The following is a 17,196-nucleotide window of genomic DNA, read 5'->3' on the forward strand; positions in this document are numbered from 1 at the left end:
CATTTGTCTACCCATTTTCTTGGAATCCAGATGACCACGTAAAGTGTCAATATAACTTCTTTTTTTTTCTTTCAAATTAGCAGTGCAGTTGTGCATTGTTGATGATGTCTTAACCATCTTAGCACCTAAACTTTAACTCACTGTCCACTATAATCCCCAAGTCTCTAGCTTCATTGATGGAATGAAATGCAGGAAATTCACTTTCATGCGATCCTTTGCTTGCAATGTACTTCATCCATAATGAATATCCTTACATTTCGAAACATTAACTGACACTCATTAACATTGTTCAAGTCCTTTGGTCAAGGAGCCACCTAGTGGGTAGTTATAATAAATTAAGATTACAATTAAGCCCCAAATTAAGTGATTTGAAATAAAATGAAATGTAATTACATAATGAAATGAAACAGCATTACCTCAAATTAAAAAAATAATAATTTTTTTTGGGGAGGGGCATTAATGCTTGTCGTTTATGAGGAAGGAACTCTCCTCATATCTTGGCAACAGAGAGACAGTCATTCCAATTTAAATTTGGGAGGTGTAGAAGTGCTTGTTTCAAAAGACGATCAAATATGGAAAAATAACAACATTTCAAAAAAGCATCAAATTAAAACTATCAAACCATTCTTTCTATTAGAGAAACTTGTGCCATAGTTTTATGAATTATTTACATGTAAACACAAGGTAAAGGTAATAATTTATTATAAGGCCATATATTTTGCTCTGAAAATTACAGACCATCTTCAGTGGCAAAAAACAGTTCATACAAGGTAGAATACAAACAATGGATTTATTTGAAATATTGAGCCGAGTGATGTTATATTTCCAGTAATGTTATGTTCTAACTAAGGAAAAGGTATACATAACAGTATAAAGATTTTTTTAAAAATGAGGCGTTATTTTAATCAGACTTTCCCATATTTTTGATAACAATAGGTAGTCATTCTGATTTGAGTTCAGGCAGTGAAGCAAGGCTTCAGCACTCTCCTTAAAAACATTCAAATTTTCATCAACTGTTTGGCCTCATAATAAAGAAACTCTACCAACTATAAATACTTTACATCCTTGAATCAATTCACTATGGAAATTGAAAAAGACAATTTATCTTTTCTAGACATTCAGCAACAGAATACAAAATAAACTAGATTTTTGCCAATCTCCAGAACAAGGATTCAGAAAAAATTACAGTACTATTCGTCATATACAGAGTGATTAATATTAAAGTGTCGCTCTTTAAGGTCTTGTGGAGCATCACCCAGTGATCCAAATGTTGCAAAAGTTTGCAGGAATACATTGTGCATCATGAAGAAGCAATATCCGAAAAAAGTACTTAAAAATTCACCACCAGGGGATACTGCATGATGTACCAAATGTAGATGGTACATTTACATTCGGTACATTGGTACATAAGCATAGATAACACATTTGTATTCACTTCCATTAGCATTCACAGGCTGTACTTCTCAATGTGCTGCCCTTCCTGATATGCCACAAATTGCATCATTTGCAAGCATTCAATGGCAGAATGCATCTGGTCAGAACTGATGTTGCACACATGCTATTTTATGCTGTCTTTAAGCACTTGCAAGTTATCAAGATTACTGATAAACCCAGTCTTTGAGAAATCCCTAGAGGAAAAAAGTCGTGGGAGTCAGATCAGATAAACGAGGTGATTATGCAGTGCTAATCACTCTACCTTCCATGAAATTTTCCCAAAGAACCTCCTATGCAAATTGATCAAAGTGTGGAGGGAGGCCCGATACTGCATGAAATGAATGAATCCATGCAGCTGTAGTACAAAACTGTTTATCTTATCATGATACTTCTCAGCAGTAACTGAGCAGGTCACAGGACCTGACTGGTAAATATCCCCAAAGAAGAATGTTCCAATGATAAACAAAGCTGTAAATTCACACCAGACAGCAACTGTGGGTGAATGCAAAGGAATTTGTTGGATTGTGTGTGTGTGTAAGTTTTGCATAGCCCATATTCAGCAATTGTGGGTCTTCACAGATCCATTCACTTGAAAGTGAGCCTCATCTCCTCAGAAAAATCATCTGTGCCACGCAGCATCCAACTCCATTCAAGCAAGGATTATTAAAGCAAACATTATTTGACTTTCAAAGTCATGCAGGTGCAATTCCTGTGTCAGGGTTATTTTGAATGGGTAGAAATGCAGAATCATCCATAGAATTTTTACAGACTGTTGTAGGGCTGCTACACTGTTATACACTGTTATTCATGGCCTGCCCCACAAATGCAGTAGCCACTTCATTCACTTGCTGTGAACTGACTGTTTTGTGACCTCTGGCAGGTTTAACTCCCAACAATCCATTTCTTCAAAATGACTAATCATTCATTGCAGAGCACTTGGAGATAATAACCCTCATCACCATTTATTCAGGTAATGAAATTCGTGGGGTACAGCAACAGCATTGTAATTGTTTTAAGTATTACAGCTTCATAAGCAAAGCACATTGGGGTAATGTTAGTTATCTGTGGAAAATATTAACAACCAGAATGAAGAGAAAAATCCCATTTTTATCTTTTTAAACCTTCCTGGCACCTGCCAAGTTGCACGATATGCAAATTCCATGCATCTGATATTTACAACTCCTCTCATAGTAAATTTTGGAACAACTTTTTTTCCCCTCAGATATCACTCTGCATGCCACACAATGTATTCCTGCAAAATTTTGAAGCATTTGGTTCACTAGATGGCACTCCACAAGGCCTTAAACTTTAATTTTAAATCACCTTGTATATGTAATAAGAGAAATCATTGAAAAGACAAATGAATACCGAAAACCATTAGGCCTGACATTTCTTAAAAATCAAGGAACTGAAAAACTTATGTTGATAGCCATATATATAAAAATTCACCTAGAGCATCCATAGCTTAGTCAGTATAGATGAAGCCCTTTGGTCGGAAAGACATAGGTTTGATTCCCATCCAAGATGTGAGGAACCTTTATTTGGTCTCTTTCAACTAAAGGAGAGTTAGGCAGTCTCATACAGAGGTAGGGGATTTTTTTCACCAGGAAACTCAGGGTTTTTCACCAAGCTATAATAAAAAGTGCTATAAAGAGGAAGAAGATATATAAAAATTCAAGTGCAGCTGTAAAATCAGGAATAAATATGAAATTTCCTATAAAATAGGGAGTTAGACAGGGAAATGCCATTTCCCCTAAATTATTTACAGCAGCCCTAGAAGAAATTTTTAAAAACTTGAATTGGACAAATAGAGGAATTATGGTAAATGGGGAAAAAACTAAACCACCAACAATTCGCTGATGAGAATGTTATTTTTGGAAACTCTGCAGAAGAACTTCAACAAATAATGAATAAATTGAATGTAGAAAGTAAAAAGAAAAGATTAAATATAAATAAAGACAAAACAAAAATAATGCATAATAAATACATCACCAAAAAGCCAATTCTAATGGAACGCCAGGTAATTGATGTAGATCATAGTAGAGGGAGACTGTATTGAAGAAATTATATGTAGAATTCAACTTGGTTGGATAACTTTTTAATGGAACGCCAGGAAATTGATGTAGATCATAGTAGAGGGAGACTGTATTGAAGAAATTATATGTAGAATTCAACTTGGTTGGATAACTTTTTGGAAAATACCATGAAGCACTCAAAGTAAACATCCCAATCTGCTTTGAAGTAAAAATATTCGATAGTGGTATACTTCCAGTCATGGCATATGGAAGTGAAAAGTGGATTTTGACTCAGAAATTGACCAACAAGTTGAGAATTACTCAGTATTACCATTCTAAGTAGAAAGCAAAATACTTGAATCAGTGCTCAGACTAGGGTGAAAAACATTACAACAGCCATTAAAAGATCCAAATGGCAATGAGCAGGTCATATTGCAAGAAGTAACATGACCTGCTCATTGTCATTTGGATCTTTGGGATGAAGTTGATATCAGAATGATATCCCAGAGAGGTAAAGAGAGCTACAGGAAGAACAAAGAGATGTTGGGAGGATGAGATTAAAGAGATGGCTGGAACTGAGTGGCATAGGAAACTTCAAGAAAGAATAGAATGAAGGATTTTGAGGGAGTCCTTCATCCAGAAGCAGACAGAAAATGGCTGACGATGATGACTACCTTTGTATCCTGATATATCCCTTTGGGAGTACATAACAGTATTTGGTGGGGTGTTTTGCTATGTATTTGTGCCGAGCTAGTAACTGGATAGATAGTGTCCTGAATGGAAAGGAGGGAACTATTGCTCATCAATCTTGGGCATTTGCTTCTACTCCCTAAATTCCAATGTTCAAAACCATTCATCAGTGGGATTTTCATAATTATGCTTGTTAAACTCAACCTAGCTTATTTCTTATAAATAAAAAACACTTTTCTACTAGTCATACTTTTGGCAATATTGAAATCTCTACAGTATGAGATTTTTCTAATAGAAATAACTATAACCTCATCACAAATATTACCTTTTCAGCATTCACAAAACAGTCTTTCTTTGTTTTTTCAGGCAATATCTTTGAACTATATATATTTGAACTAAAACTCTATACAAACAATACAGATTTTACATTTGGTGTGGTTTTCCATAAGAGTTCCTTAAAGATTCTTCACTGAAGAGTACAATTAGATTAATTAATGATCAATTTCAAAAAAAAATATATTCAGTTTCCACTGTGTGTGTGTGTGTGTGTGTGTGTGTGTGTGTGTGTGTGTGTGTGTGTGTGTGTGTGTGAGAGATCTGTGGATATATCCATAGAACTCATCAGAATTTGCATTGATAATCCTACAGCTTGTTTCTAATCTGTTAAAACACATGCATCAGACCAGCCATTGTTTGTTCATAATGGCTTCAAAACTCACCAAATAAATATTTCTTTTTCTTTGCTCATTCCCTGCATCCCGTTTTCTTGTTTATTTTCTGCAAAAAACTATCTGTGGAAGTATTTGAATCAATGATAACTTTCTCTTCTCATCATTCTACCCAGCCATAGTACAACCTGGCACGTCTTGGATGCTTTGAAAAGATATTTCTTAATTGACCTAGCAATGAAGAATCCCAGTAAAAATTTCAGCAAAAATTTCATTTTGGCTGTAGCTTTTTGAAAATACACCTCTTTCTCTTTTTTCCTCTTGATTTTCAGCAGTTAAATTAACATATTTACTACTAATCATAATGATCTGCATTACTCTTTAGAGGATACACTGCTGATCATAGTGTTCATGTAACTTAGAGACCATTCTATAGTGATCAATTTACATGCATATACACTGATGCCAGAAGCATCAGGAACTAAGGTGAGGAGTTCTTAGTGTTGGTCGAGACCAACAATTATTGGCATCAGTGAAACCTAGCTGACAGAAATGAATACTGTTACAGGAAGAGAATGCAACGAGTTTAGTTTATTCAGGAAGGATGGGACCACTTACTAATAATTGCAAAGACTTAAATCCATTGGTTACTTCTGCCTGTTGGATAGATGGACTGGATGGAAGACAACAGAGTAGAAAGAGAAGAGTACAACAGAGAAGGCAGTGTTTTACTCATACAGATGGTCATACCAGAATCAAGGCTATTTGATATGAGAGAAATGAACAAGACAAAATGCACAATCCTGTGCTGTTATAGACCAAGATCATCTGAAAAGGATTGTGAATTGTATAGAGAGAACTACCATTATGGGTGATTTCAACTAGGGAGGACAGACCGGAGGGATCCAAATGAGAAAAAGAATTCAAGCTTAAGTTTCTGTGGAAAGTTATGTAAATGAAGAGCTTAATAAAAATAAGTAATTAAAACCTGACAAGTTTCATAAGTTGCATCATTGTAAGACTTGCATCATCAGGAATAGTGATACATAAAAGCCTATTAACAATTAATTACACATATTAGATGTTTTTGATAACTTCACAACGGTAACATATAATTGATAAACCAGAATACAAATGGTAAATTTGTTACTGTATGCGTGTTGGAACATTGCCAGTTGTTGCTATATACAATATTATATTCTGAGGTACCACGTGTGTTATATCCTAGGTCCCTGGCAGTTAAATTTCTGATGAAAGCAGACCATACATGATGTAAAATTAAGCCTTGATTTTTATTGCATTGTGTATGGATCCTAAGCATTTGCAAGACTTTAAATTTTCTTGTAAAACAGTTACAATCAATATATGATATTTTTGTTTGTTGCCAGGCCTGATTTATGCTCTCTCTCTCTTTTTTTTTTTTTTTTTTTTTTTTTTTTTGACATCAGTACCTTTTATGTACACCCAGCAAGCACAGCGCCCATCTTATAATTCTTCGTGCAAAATTTATCCTATGCATTCTTTTGAAATGTCTATAGTCTCAGCAATTTCATGGTCTTACGACTTATGAAACTTATTAGGTTTTAATTGCTTATTTTGATCAAAAAAAAAAAAAAATCAGCTAACGCCTTTTTATTCCCGTATATACGGGAGTAGGCGAGGCCATTTAGCCCTATCTAACTTTTGGAGACTGAGTGAGCAGTTCAATCTCCACTGGTACCCAATCAGAGACAGATGGCCCAAGGCTATCACTAATTAAGCGGTACGCAGTGAAGAGAGACGGCTCAAATGTGCCGCCATCTCGTGGTCTCTAACCCTAACACAATATATTTAATGTCTGAAATAATGTGGGTTCTACGGTCGATTTTCTTGAGTTTACAGGACGAAAAACCCGAGCTTATTTTGATTAAACTCTTTATTTACATAATAATCTAAATGCTATATAGACTGTCTGTCAAGTTGCTGTATTTTTGATACAAATAATAGGAAGTTTAAGATCTTCCCCTCTTACATCAGGGGGAATATACATTTTAAAATTAGCTGAGAAAACACTTGCAAGCATTTTTATTAGGTCACATTTTCAGTTATTAGGAAATGTATTCTTATGTTTTTTATGGAAATGTAAAGGAAATCTAGTAGAATGGAATTCCCCGTTTTCAATGTTTCCCAGATAGTGGGAAAAGCTCTTTCTGCAAGATTTTTAAGGTCAAAATTGACATTAGTGGAAAATAAGTTTACAGAATTCTACAGATAAACAATGTATGGAAAACAATTCCCCTCCCATCTGCCAAATACCAAGTCCATCTACTGAAATGTTTGAAACCAGTACATCATTAACAGAAACCACAGTGTTTTTTTTTTTTTTTTTTTTTCAAAGTAAAATATAAGATATCAGTTTCATATATTACTGGAACAGCCCAGCATCTTGTGATGGTTATTCCAATAATATATAAAACCAATAATTACATATCACCATGGTGCCAAAGATGCATGTCTTGGCAGAATGAATATTTTGCATATACAAGGGTGGTCTGAAAAGTTCTCAGATTCTACCATAGATGGCAACACTATCGACAAGATTTTTTTTTTTCCTAAGTTGGTACATCTATCATAAGCATCCATCTGAAATTGCAAGTCATTCTATCAAGTAGTTTATTTTATACAGCTGTCTGAAGCAAAAGTATTGTCTTTATCCCTTGAAATGGATAAAATTGAGTATTGTGCGATTATAAAATTCTTTGTAAAAGAAGGTTTAACACCAAAAGAAATTTATTTGAAGTTCATAAAAGTTTATGAATTTCAAATAAATAAATAAATGATCCAAATGAAGGACATCCAGAAAGTGTAACAATACCAGAAATCATTGATTAAGTGCACGATATGTATTGGATGACTGGTGAGTCAAAGTGTGTGAAATTGCTGAGACTATAGACATTTCAAAAGAATGCATAGGATAAATTTTGCATGAAGAATTGCAAATGAAAAAGCTTTGTGTAAGATGGGCACTGTGCTTGCTCACAGCAGATCAAAAATGCACTCACGTGAAAATCTCTGAACAGTGCTTGGAGCATAGTAACAAGAATAAAACTGATTTTGTGTATCGATTTATTACTATGGATGAGACTTGGATTCACCATTACACACCACAATCCAAACAGCAGTCAAAACAGTGGACAAAAGCCAGTTGTTCAGTTCCAAAGAAGACAAAGTCTGTTCTATCAGCAGGAAAGGTCATGGTCGGTGTTTTGGGATGCTAAAGCCATTTTGTTTATTAATTATCTTGAAAAAGGTAAAATAATAACCTGGGAATATTATTCCGATCTTTTAACTAGACTTGATGAAAAATTTCGTGAGAAAAGATCCTGTTTACAGAAGAAAAAAAATCATATTTCATCAGGACAATGCACCTGCCCACAAAGGTATTTTGGCAATGGGAAAATTAAGGGATCTGCACTATGAATTATTGGAACATCCACCCTATTCCCCAGATTTGGCTCTCTCTGACTTCTATCTCTTCCCAAAACTAAAACTCTTCCTTGCTGGTCGGTGTTTTTCTTCGAATCAAGAGGTGATTGCAGCTAGAGGAGTATTTTGCAGAACGTACTGAGAACTGCTACAGGGATGGGATAATGGCACTGGAATATCGCTGGAATAAATGTATAAGTCTTAACGAAGATTACGTTGAAAAATAAAAATAATTTTGAAATTATAAATTTGTTTTTTCATTGTTAGGCTGAGAACTTTTCGGACCACCCTCGTAATAGGCAAGGAGAATGACAGCAATGGTGAAGAAGAGTAAACTGGATTATGAAAAAGTAACTAAACAAGCCAAAGGAAATCCAAGAGAATTTTATTTCTTTCTAGCAAGTAAAAAAATGAGTAATCATAGAAGATCCTTACAAACTACAGATGGTACTGAAGTGAACTCCACTAGAAGTTAAGTGATCATTTCAGTAAGATATACATTCTGGTCAGACTCAATGGCTCTAGATGTCAAAGGATAAAAAAATTTTAGGTAGAGGTATAAAAGCTATTAAAAGAGCTTGATTTGAATACAGCATTCCAACTAGATGGAATATCAGCACAGATGTTGCAGTAACATGCAAATAGAGTTTGTAGTGCTAATGATCTGGTTGTTTAACAGAAATCTCAACGCATGTATGATTCCTAACAAGTGGAGGGAGAGCAAGATAATTCCAGTATACAAGAGTGAAGCTAAAACTGATGCAGCAAATTATAGACCAACCAGTATCTCTGCTGTAGTAATCAAGTTTTTAGAGAGGATGATTAGGAACTGCATTCTGAGGTAGGTAGACAGCAGTGGGATTCTCTACAGAGGACAGCATAGACCTGTTATAGATGTCTTGATTTTGAATTCTGCTCATATTCATAATAAGTGGTTGAAAGATAGGTATCAGAGGTAAAGTATGCAGATACCACAGGGTTCTGTAGCTGGGTCATTGTTATTTAACATATATATATATATATATTAATGATATGAAAATAAGCTAGAAGATGATAATTATTTCTCTGATGAATATGAGTTGGAGTAAGGGATAACTTGACCAATGTTAATGGTCAAATTATCCCTTGACCATTTTTAATTTATAGTATCTTTTTAAATTTATAGTTATCTTTAATTTATACTATAACCAAGTGGAAGAACTTCCAATAACTATCTTTAATCCAGTATGTGTAATAAGTCATTAGAAGCTCTGGATATCAGGGTAGACAATGTAGCACAGATGCCACTAAATGCACTATTGTCACGGCACACCTGCATACCACCATGCAGTTTTTCTTTGTCCTGGTTACCCAAACATTTCACCTCTCCAGCTGTTTTATCAGAAGCTCTTTCCTGCTTGCATTATAGAAAACCGATTTTATTCTTGTCTACACAGATGGTTCGAAATGAGTCTCTAGTGGGGTCTAGCTGTAATTTCAGATAGCATAATATTTAATCAGATCCTAGACTTCATTGCTCAGCTGCATGATCAAGCTTACAATAACTGCATGAAATTGAAACATTACTGAACCTGCATTATCTGTACAGACTTGTGGTGCTCTCTACAGACTATAAGAAATATGGAGCAACAGTAACATCCATTGCTCATTTGGAACCAATATCTGTTCATTCAGTTATGGAGGTTCCATTTGGATGTGCATCTCTGTTGGATTCCAAGCCATGTTGGGATTAAGGAAAACAAAGCTGCAGCCCATTCTCTAAGATACTATCATTGATCTTTCCCTTACACCTGTTACAAGTAGATTATTAGGCAAAGACTACTATCCCAGTTGCAAACACTATGGACTAAAGAGATTAACAACAAGCTCTACCAGATCAAGCTAGAAATTAAGTTATTCTGTCTAGTTTATTCAGGGATTATAAAGAGGAAGTTTTCCTTGCTTGGCCCTGAATAAGTAACAGGCATCTCACACTTCTTTCTGTTGAGGGGTGATGACAAGAATGTGTGTGAGGTCTGTGATTCTGTGTTATCCGTCATGCATATCCTAATCTACTGCTATCATTTCATCGAGTGCAGTTACTATTTTAGTGTTAGTAATAACTTACCTAATCCCTTTACATTCATTCATATTTTATCTGATTACTTCATTATTCATTGTTTTTAAATTTCTACAATGGATTAAGATTTATAATCATGTAGAAATTATATATAAACTGTACATGGATTATATAAAGTTTTTTTTTTCATATTAGTTGTCTTCTTGTACTTAAGATATTATTTATTAATTTTACTATTTATTATTCAATACCTCACAAGAAGATCATCTTCTAATGATTTACTTTTTTGTTAATCATTTTTATCTATTTAAGATGCTATTTATTACTTGTTACCTTGTTTACTACATTGGTACGGTATGACAGTTGCTGTCATTTCACCAGTAAACCCCAATCAAACCATACCAGCTTTGCTCTTTTCTCCAAATTTATGTAAAACATTTCTGTTCCTGGTATTAATTTCTTATTCTTCTTTTTATGTCAATTTCCTTCTCTTTGCTTTTTCCTTTTCCTTGTCTAGATATAGCATCTAATATTTATTACTTAGCAAAAGCTCACATATTTTAGTCTTATTTTTCTTGGTAATGCCACTTATATTGGCATGGTACTTGTGTAATTCTTCTGTCTGTTCAACTTCCTTTCCACTGCTACTTTTTATGGTGCCTGTCTTCAGTTCTGCTGTTGAGTTCGCTCCAGTAGCTGACTTTGTACTGTTCACCCTGGTTCACTGATGAAAACAACTGAGGCCTTGTGTAAACAGATGATTAATCCATGATCAGATTACAGTTTCATCATGCTATATCATCATTTTGTTTTTGGTTTAAGCCAATACAGAATACAGTTTGCTATTGGCTAAGTCCCAAATTGCTAGAACATTCTCTTTCATTAAGTATCCAGTGAATACTTAATGACTGGTGCATCACACAAAGATGATGATATGACATTAGATCAGAAGCACTGGTCAATTCTGTGCATCCCTTAAAGGCTATATGGAGGTCTGCCTCCTACCAGTTATCTAGTTCTGACCATGTCTCAGCAGAAAACATTTATCTGAACACCATAGTAGCCCATAGAGGTAGGATTTATCTGTTTTCTGAAGAAAATTGTTACTTGGTTAATACCATTTAGCCAAATCTATAAATGGAAGATGCAATGGAATGGTATTTATCTGACAAAGTAAATATCTTTAAACATCTTTAGTTCTCTTTTTTTTATTTGACTCTCATCCATGAAAGGTTGCAAACGTATAGTGTATTTGTACTGTGGGTGGACTAAGGGTTTTGTTTTTCTATTTTTATTATTTTTTATATATTTTTTCATTTTTGTTTTGTAAATCTGGAAACTTTGCTCTTTACCAGACAAGGAAATTTTTCAAGCCACTTCAACCTTCCAGTAAGCGTGGTGGTGGTCTCACATCAGACGTTGTGTCACACTCCTGGTGTGTGAGAGAGTACTTGCTAAACCAAATTTAGTTTAGTGTTAATTTTCAATATATAAGATTTGCTGAAAGTTTTAATTTAGATAAAAATTTTCAAAACCTTTAAGAATTCACTTATCAATTCAGCAAAACAAAATTTTTTGTCTCTGTCTTCCTTCTTTCTTGTTTATTTTTCCCCCCCCTAAAAGCTATTGGTTTATTATTATTAGAAAAATAAAAAATAAATAAATAACCAACTTCAATGATTTTTTTTTATTATAATCATTCTTTTTGTTTACTTGCTTGTATTTAGAAATAAGCTTACAATGATTGCAGAACCATTGGAAAAAGGATTAGCAGAAGATATAGAAAATGAAGTAGTTCAGATCTCTTGGAACCGTAAAAGATTAGGAGAATTTTTTCAGCACAAATATGATTGGGATTTATTGGCTGCTCGTTCTATTTGGGCATTTGGACCAGATGCAACTGGACCTAACATTTTAGTTGATGATACACTTCCATCTGAGGTGAGGATGGTTTCATAAAAGCATACTTGATTATACTAAGATTAATTTTTTTTTTTTTTTTAATATGTAATATTTTAAACTGAGAAAAACTTGATAAATTAATTCATTTGAAGAAAAAAGCTGTGCTATCTGGCAGGGTTTCAAAGTCAGAGCAAATTTATGGTGCTTTATTTACAGTTGGATATAAATACAGTTCTGTCTCTCTACAAAACACATAGACTTCATAAGAATAGTGTGGAAACTTTGCTTTGCTATGCTATGGTGAACAGTCTTTTAAAATTGAACATATTAAAAGTTTTATAGACAATCTTCATCATTTTGTAGGATGACCAGTGAAAATTACTGAAAGTTATAAGTCCAGTCAAGAATTTAAATAAAAACTGATAGAGAAGAAAAAAAAGTTGCATTATACACTAAAATACTCACATATGTACTTTATTTTTCCACATAGTCTCATTGAATTCCAGGCAGTTTTTGGTATCATGGCACCAGCTTCTTCATACTTGCATCAAAAGTCATCAAAAACAGCATGACTCAGTGGTCGAACTGCCAGTCAGTTCGACCACTGAGTCATGCTGTTCTTCAGTTCCTCATCTTCTTCAGAGTCCTGAGATGGGAGCCACTGCTTCATATGTAGGAACAATTGGTAGTCACAGGTTATTGCAGGGCAGGTGGGTGGTCGAAAAGTTCCCACCTGAACTTCTGAATTTGCTGGACAGTTCGAGCTGCAGTGTGAACTGCACATTGCCATGCAGAAGCATGATCCCTGATGACAACATTCCTCGTCTTTTGTTCTCAATTGGTCGTCTGAGTATCTTCAGTGTTTCACAATATACATCTGCATTAATTGTGATTCCACACCTGAAGAAAATTGATGAGCAAGATCCCTTTTCAGTCCCAAAAGACAGTGGTTATCGTTTTTTGACTGACAGGTATCTGTCTGAATTTTTTGCTTTTGGAGATGATGAATGGCGCTACTGCATCGATTCTTGTTTTGATTCAATGTTTATGCATGAAATCCACATTCCTTCACCAGTCCGGTCGCAGTGTGAAAATAAAAGTGCATCTTCATTTTCGTAATGCTCCAAAAATTTTTTGAGCTGATTCTGCTGTTTATTATGCATATTAGTCAGCATTTTTGGGACCCACTGGCACAAAATTCCTTATACTCCAGCTTTTCTGTCATAATTTCATAAATGATCCGAGTGTGAAACTTCTGGGAATTCAAAAGAAAGTTCCATAATTGTGAATTGGTGCTTAAGGGTCAAAGCTGCATAACTGAGAGGAGACCTCCACATAGCCTTTAAAGGAATGCGGAGAACCGACCAGGGCTTCTGACCTAATGTCCAATCCTCACCTTCTCGTGGTGCACCCTGTTGGGTATCTACCTGGATACTGAACAAACGAGGATGGGCTGGCAATTTGGGATTTAGCCGACCAAATTGTATTCTTATTGGTTAAGCCAAAATAAAAATTATGGTAACATGACAAAATTTCATGCCGGCTGGGGCGTCGCCCAGTTAAACAAGGCCCCCCGTTGTTTTCGCCTGGGAACCAGGGCAAACAGTGAAAAGTCAGCTACTGGAAGAAATCTGAAAACATACCCCAACTCAACATCACCAGAGTTAAAGATCGGTACTATCAACAAAAGAAGCCTGAATGGCAAAGAAATGGAGCTAGCTGAGGAATTAGATAAGTACCAGATCGACATAATAGGAGTGACTGAAACAAAAAACACAAAAACTGGTAAGATCTTTCTGAGCAATAAATACAAAATGTTATATTCATGCAATGACAATCAAGGAAAAGGAGTAGCCATAGTATTCAACACAAAATACGAGGCTAATCTTCTTGAATGGTAGTCAGTCTCAAGTAGAGTAATGTGGGCAAATATGAGAATGGGGAACTGGACAATGAGACTTATTTGTGCCTATGGTCCCACAGAAGGTTCTACTAAGGTATAAGTGGAGGAATTTTTTGAGGCTCTAGAGAAAGCTACTGACACAATGAAAAAGGAAAAGTTGGTCCTTGTTGGGGATCTAAATAGCAGAGTAGGAAATGATTGTGAGACATATAAAAATATTTTAGGAAAATTTGGTGAAAAGAGCAAAGCTAATAATAATGGCAAATATCTGTTGGATTTCTGCTCAGGACATGGACTGGTTATTACTAACACCATGTTCCAACATAAAAATGTGCACAAATTCACATGGAGAGAAGAGGCAAGGAATAAGAAAGGTCTCATTGACTATGTTATTGTTCATAGTGATGTTTTCTCCCTGGTGCAGGACACCAGAGTGTACAGCGGATTTGAAATTGGAAGTGATCACTATTTAGTCTTGAGCAGGATAAAATTGAATTTCATATTGAAAAGAATAACATGTAAGAAAGTTTTAAAGCGAATAAAAGTTGAGCAGCTCTCAGATGTGAACTGTAGACTAAAATACACAGATTATTAAAGAAAAAATGAAAGTGTTTGAGAACAGGAACCAAACCTTGGAGGTTCAGTGGCAAACTCTGAAGAAAACCTTGATTGATTCAGCTAGAGAGGCATGTGGTGAAGTTGTCTGCAAGGAACGAAAAATCAGAACTCCATGGTGGACACAGGAAGTTAAAGAGGCAGTGAAGGAAAAGAAGAAAGCATATCAAAAGTTCCTGGCAAATAAGTCAGTTTGTGCTCTTAGAGAATACAGAGACAAATGTAAGAAAGCTAAACACTGTGTAAAACTAGCTAAACAAAAGTCATGGGAGGACTTTAGCAGGAACATAGAAAACGAATATCAAGAAGGTGACAAAATATTCTGGAGGTTGTTGAAGAATCTTAGGAATGGAGGAAAGAATGCTGTAAAAGGAGTTAGAGATGATAAAGGTGACATGAAAATGGAAGAAATAGATATCCTTGAAGTATGGAGTAATTACCTCAAAAAACTGCTAAATGAAATAAGTGATGACAGCACAGTGGTAAAAATCACTGACCAGGCATGCAGTCAGGAATACATATCCATACTTGAAGTAGAAAAAGCCATCAAATGCTTGAAATGTGGAAAGGCAGCAGGAGTAGATGATAATCGACCAGAAATGCTGAAATATGGTGGTATAAAAGTCTTACAGTGGCTGCACTGCATAGCTCAGAATGCCTGGGCAGAGGGATGAATTCCCAATGATTGGAGTAGAGCTCTCATAGTACCCATATATAAAAAGAGAAATAAAACTGAATGTGAGAATTACAGAGGTATTTCCCTACTTGAGTGTTCCTGGTAAGATATATGCAAGTATACTTCAGAAACGGTTGACAAGAATTGTGGAAGAATAAAACCACCACTTCTTCTAGCAGAAGTCTTCACACCCAAAAAACCCCTTGAGGTACAGGTGTATTGTGTCCAGTGATGCTAAATGTGAATAACTAAGTTCTCCCATACCCACTCAGTCTAACCTAAGGCTTACTGAATTCAGTGCATGTGTAAGAGATTTCCCAAATTACAATTATGGGAAATCGGACCTTACAGAAAATACCTTGAAAATACACTCTAGCAAATTGATTGGAGAGGCACCTATTCCTTGTATTTACTAAAACTTGGTATGAATGCAAATTTTTTAAGAAGCTTTTGAAATTCTAATCAGTCACCCTAATATCGACAATAAATGATGGCTTTAAAATCTCAAGAATATGACTGGCACATAGTCAACACATAAGTTTTGTTTCAAGTTCTCTAGCAATTCCCCTACTTCAGGAGTCTAGTCAGTAATTTTAGATATTGATACTTTCAGCTCTTATGTCATTTATTGATAGGGCACCACTGGTGCAGTTTTTTTATGCTTTGATTTAGCTCTTTAGCCATATCAGTAACTGGACTCTAGCTTTTGATATGGTTTTTCACCAGAGGTTAAGCCAGTAGTATTGAACAGATTAGTGAAGTGATACTTTGCATACTTTGTGGATTGGCTTGTGTGTGTGTGCACTTTTGATGATTACTTTAATATGAAGGTCGATGTTTGGTTATCTTGGTCTGTATTAAATTAAAGTTATGACTCAAACACAGTAGTTAATTTCATAATTTACACCATATAACTATGAAAAAACGGATTCATTTTTATCAAATTTGTAAAAGTTGAAATCACATCATCACAAATAATATATTTAAATATATTTATATATCTTCCTTAGATTACATATTTCACTATTATATTTTTTCCTCTCCAGGTTGATAAAGGCCTCTTGAATATGGTTAAAGATAGTATCATTCAGGGATTTCAGTGGGCCACAAGAGAAGGTCCACTTTGCGAAGAACGTTAGTATTGGTTCAGAAGGTTGTATTTTGATTAACAGTTAAGATATACTAGCATACTAATATATTTACCTTTAATTTCAGTAGGGAAAAGAAAAAGTTTTGAAAACCAAGAGTTAATTCTTCAAGCATAAAAAAATTTTTTTTTTTATAATACGCCTATGATTAATACCTAAGATTTATAGGAATGAACATGATTATATGAGGAACTTTAATTTCAACAGGTGGGAGAGAAAAAAGTGCTTCATATAATGATGATCATTCCCATATATCTTGAGAATTAACTATAGGAGTTTTATAAAACATTTTATGCCTGGAGAATTAACTCTAGGTTCTTTTACTCCCTTTTTTTAAAATAAATGAATTGCTTAAGGGTCAAATCTGTACAACTGAGAGGAGACCTCCACATAGCCTTTAAAGGAATGCGGAGAACCGACCAGGACTTCTGACCTATTGTCCAATCCTCACCTTCTCGTGGTGCACCCTGTTGGGTATCTACCTGGATACTGAATGAACGAGGATGGGCTGGCAATTTGGGATTTAGCCGACCAAATTGCATTCTTATTGGCTTAAACCAATATACAAAATGATGGTACAACATGACAAAATTTCATGCCGGCTGGGGCGTCGCCCGGTTA

At 35.0% G+C, this 17,196-nt stretch overlaps 1 protein-coding gene across 1 annotated transcript in view; it reads left to right on the forward strand.

Annotated features, from left to right (window-relative positions):
* The window catches only part of LOC150105257 (116 kDa U5 small nuclear ribonucleoprotein component), a 358,330-nt gene that overhangs the window by 275,981 nt on the left and 65,153 nt on the right, over positions 1–17,196 (forward strand). Inside the window, exons 18-19 of the mRNA XM_090394018.1 lie at positions 12,059–12,272; positions 16,474–16,561. Of these exons, the coding sequence (XP_090250144.1) occupies positions 12,059–12,272; positions 16,474–16,561 (302 nt within the window). The remainder of the gene's footprint in view (positions 1–12,058; positions 12,273–16,473; positions 16,562–17,196) is intronic.

The sequence above is a fragment of the Typopeltis vanoorti genome, chromosome 6 (assembly GCF_054136105.1).
Source record: "Typopeltis vanoorti isolate ZY-2024b chromosome 6, IOZ_Tvanoo_1.0, whole genome shotgun sequence".
Lineage (NCBI taxonomy): Eukaryota > Metazoa > Arthropoda > Arachnida > Uropygi > Thelyphonidae > Typopeltis > Typopeltis vanoorti.